General features: G+C 44.9%; 1 protein-coding gene across 3 annotated transcripts in view; it reads right to left on the bottom strand.

The window, feature by feature from the left end:
- Window positions 1-811: 811 nt before the first annotated feature.
- Window positions 812-3148, bottom strand: part of Ift52 (intraflagellar transport 52) — a 28221-nt gene continuing 25884 nt past the window's right edge. For 2 of the 3 annotated variants that reach the window (XM_031372655.1, XM_031372656.1), the window contains exon 13: window positions 1025-1952. In XM_031372655.1, coding sequence (XP_031228515.1) covers window positions 1795-1952 — 158 coding nt within the window. In that variant the 3' untranslated portion in view covers window positions 1025-1794. Of the gene's footprint in view, window positions 977-1024; window positions 1953-3148 lie in introns of those variants that run through there. The other variant, XM_031372654.1, reaches the window with a different exon arrangement.

Genomic DNA, 3148 nt, shown 5'->3' with positions numbered 1-3148 from the left:
TCATTGTGTGGTTTCTGTTGTGGAGTAGGTTTCTTTACGTCCCCAGTCCAGTCCGGCTCCTCCTGTTTCAGCCTCTGGAGCAGCTATGAATACAGGGGTGCTACACTGTGCTAGCTGGTGTTTAGAGGGAGCTTGTGGATTCCTCTGATTTGAGGCAGGGGTGTGTTGTAGGGCCCAGGCTGGGCTTGGATTAACTTGGTAGGCCAGGCTCCTCTCAACCCTCAGCAAGCCTTTTCCTCAGCCTCGGAAGTGCTTGACTAGACATGAGCCACACTGGTCCTGAATTTTTCATTATATAATGTCACATCTGTTGTATATATTAATACCTGAACTGTCCCTCATGTGTTTAATTTTTGTTAGATTTTTCTTTTCTTACATGTAGATATGTGCACCATCTGTGTGCCCCATACACATGAAGGCCAGAAGAGAAAGACAGATCATCCTAAACTGGAGTTTGGATGGCTGTGAGCCACCATTTGAGTGCTGGGAATTGGAATCCTGGTAAGAGCAGCCAGTGCCTTTAACCACTGTGCCATCTCTCCAGCCCCACAGCCAGTGCCTTTAACCACTGTGCCATCTCTCCAGCCCCACAGCCAGTGCCCTTAACCACTGTGCCATCTCTCCAGCCCCACAGCCAGTGCCCTTAACCACTGTGCCATCTCTCCAGCCCCACTTTTTTCTTTTTGAAACAAGGGCTCCATAGCTCTGGCTGGCAATTCTCCTGTCTCAGTCTCTCAAATGCTGAGACTACAATCATAGGCTATCGTGCTTCACTCTCAAAACGTGCTGGATGAAAGGAATGTGCCACACGTGTGCCTTTGTTTTGTATTGTTTTAAATTAGTCCACAGGGTCAGTTTTAGCTTGAGCAATTACTTCCTGCTAGGCTCTCGTCTGGCTTTGAACCAGCCCGGAAGTCTGCACAGTACTTTAACAAGCTCAAGCATCAGATGTATCTTCAATTGAAGAGATTCAAATCTTGAGCAGGAATGAGAAAAAAAAAAAAAAGATATCAATGACAGACCATTTTATAAATTACAAAAGCTCAATCACAGATTTAATTTATGCAAATAAATCATCTCTTCCATGTGGGCACTACAGAGGATGGGCAAACCTTCCACAGAATTAGAGAAAAACAAGTACAGAGACTTTCATGACAAGAAGAATTCAAAACCACAGAGCTCTGCAGGCAGAAGGTGTTTTGCAGTCCTCAGAAGTTCTGGAATGCCATTTCAGTCACATCAATGTCATGTTCCAGGATGAGACAGGAAACACAGAATTTTATTTTATTTCAGTTCAGAGCCTGAAACAGGAACTCTTTGGTATTTTGAACATTAATTCGACATTCAAAATCACCATTAGCTGGGATAAGTGGGGATTAGCTGGCCTGAAGGCTGATTCTAAGCCCAGGATGAAGTTCTCACAACTCCAGGACAGATTCTGCCCACTGCCACAGCAACCATGTGTCGCACAAGTGCCATCAAACGCTCTTGACACAAATAGCACAGCAGACTCTGGCATCAATGTGTACTGAGCCAGCTCTGCTCACTCTGCTGAATGCTGGGAACGCTAGATCCCTCTGGCATGGCTCTACTGTTTCTCCACCACAGCGCTTACCATCCTCTGGCATCTAAGTGTTTGCTTAGATATTTTGCTACTGTTTGTTGGGACCCTCCAGCTAGAACAGAAGTTCCATTCTCGAAGGATCATCATCTGTTGTTCATCTGGGAGACACTTAGTAAGCACTGAAGAACTAAAATGTTGCAGTGGGTGACATCACCTGAAGAGCTGCCACCTCAGTGGGCCTCCTGGTTCAGTTTCTTGAACTCCACCACTTGGAAGAAGATGTGTTCAAGGATATGTTTGGCGTCCTGTTGATCCTTTGGAAGTTTACTTGTTACTCCAAGAATGTCACCACACTTCCTGACATAGAATTCCAGGTCTTCATCAGTACCTAAACACAGAGCAGTATGGTTAGCCCTTAACTTGCACTCTTTCCAGAATTCAGACACAGTATCACAGATGTGCTGCTTTTGTAGATAAGGACAGAAGTGGCATATTTTGTCATTCTTCAGTGAGACAGTCTTCCTGCCTTAGACAAGTTCTCTGAATGATGGGATTACAGGAGTGAGCCAATACGCCCAGCCTGGTCTGTTCTAGCTTTCCCATTCTCCAAATCAAGCACTGCACACCACAAAGTACAACAGCATCCGAAGGGACTCAAGGTACCAGGTTCTAAATATAAAGGCCACTATGAAAAGGTCATATACAAAGTTTAAAGTAACATTTATGCTGACCATGGTGGTACACACCCAGAATCCCAGCATTTGGGAGGCTGGGGAAAGAGGATTACAAATTTGAGACCAGCCTAGGTGAAGATTCTGGCATATAAAAGAAAAATAAGACTGGGGGCATGGCTCAATGTTAGAGTACTGCACTGCAGTGCTGGGGTCTAAGCTCCAGCCCCGGGGAGAAGGAGTGGCATTTATCACAAGACTATTAGAGAAAAGTAAAGTTGTGGGTTCAATCCTTACTAAACAGAAACAAAACCCCACCACTTACTGTACATTATCAGAGAACAGCAGGGAATGATACAAGGTGGCTCGTATTTGTCCTCACAACATTGGAGAGGCTAAAACAGGCATGTCAGTGTCACGAATTTGAAACCAGCTGAAGTGACCCAGCTGAGTTTCAAGAGCCAGTTTACAATACATTGTGAAACCCTCTTTCAAAACCCAAAAAGAAGCAGGGTCTGATGGGAAGTGGACACAGGGAAGTCAGGAGTTTAAAGTCAGTCTCAGCTACATACTGAGTTCAAGGTCAGTTTGGCTATATGAACCCATCTCAGCTCTCATCCCAGTCCCTGAAAATTAGAAAAATGTACCTGTTATAACAACGGTCTGTTCTAAGCCATTCCTAGCAGTGCTGTATCTAAGATGTGTGTATAGTCATTACTGCTCTTCTTGAGATAGGGTAGCACACTGTAGCCAGGGCTGGCCTTGAACTCAGTGATCCTCCTGTCTCAGCCTCCTGAGTGCTAGATTATGTGAGCTGTTGTTAACCAAGATCCATACTGCAGACTAAATATGAGACAAGTGACCACCACTCCTTTGCTAGTTCTCATGAAGGCTATTCCCAATTTGGTTGCTT

The sequence above is a fragment of the Mastomys coucha genome, unplaced genomic scaffold (genome assembly GCF_008632895.1).
Source record: "Mastomys coucha isolate ucsf_1 unplaced genomic scaffold, UCSF_Mcou_1 pScaffold15, whole genome shotgun sequence".
Lineage (NCBI taxonomy): Eukaryota > Metazoa > Chordata > Mammalia > Rodentia > Muridae > Mastomys > Mastomys coucha.
This window is presented reverse-complemented; position numbering and strand designations above follow the sequence as displayed.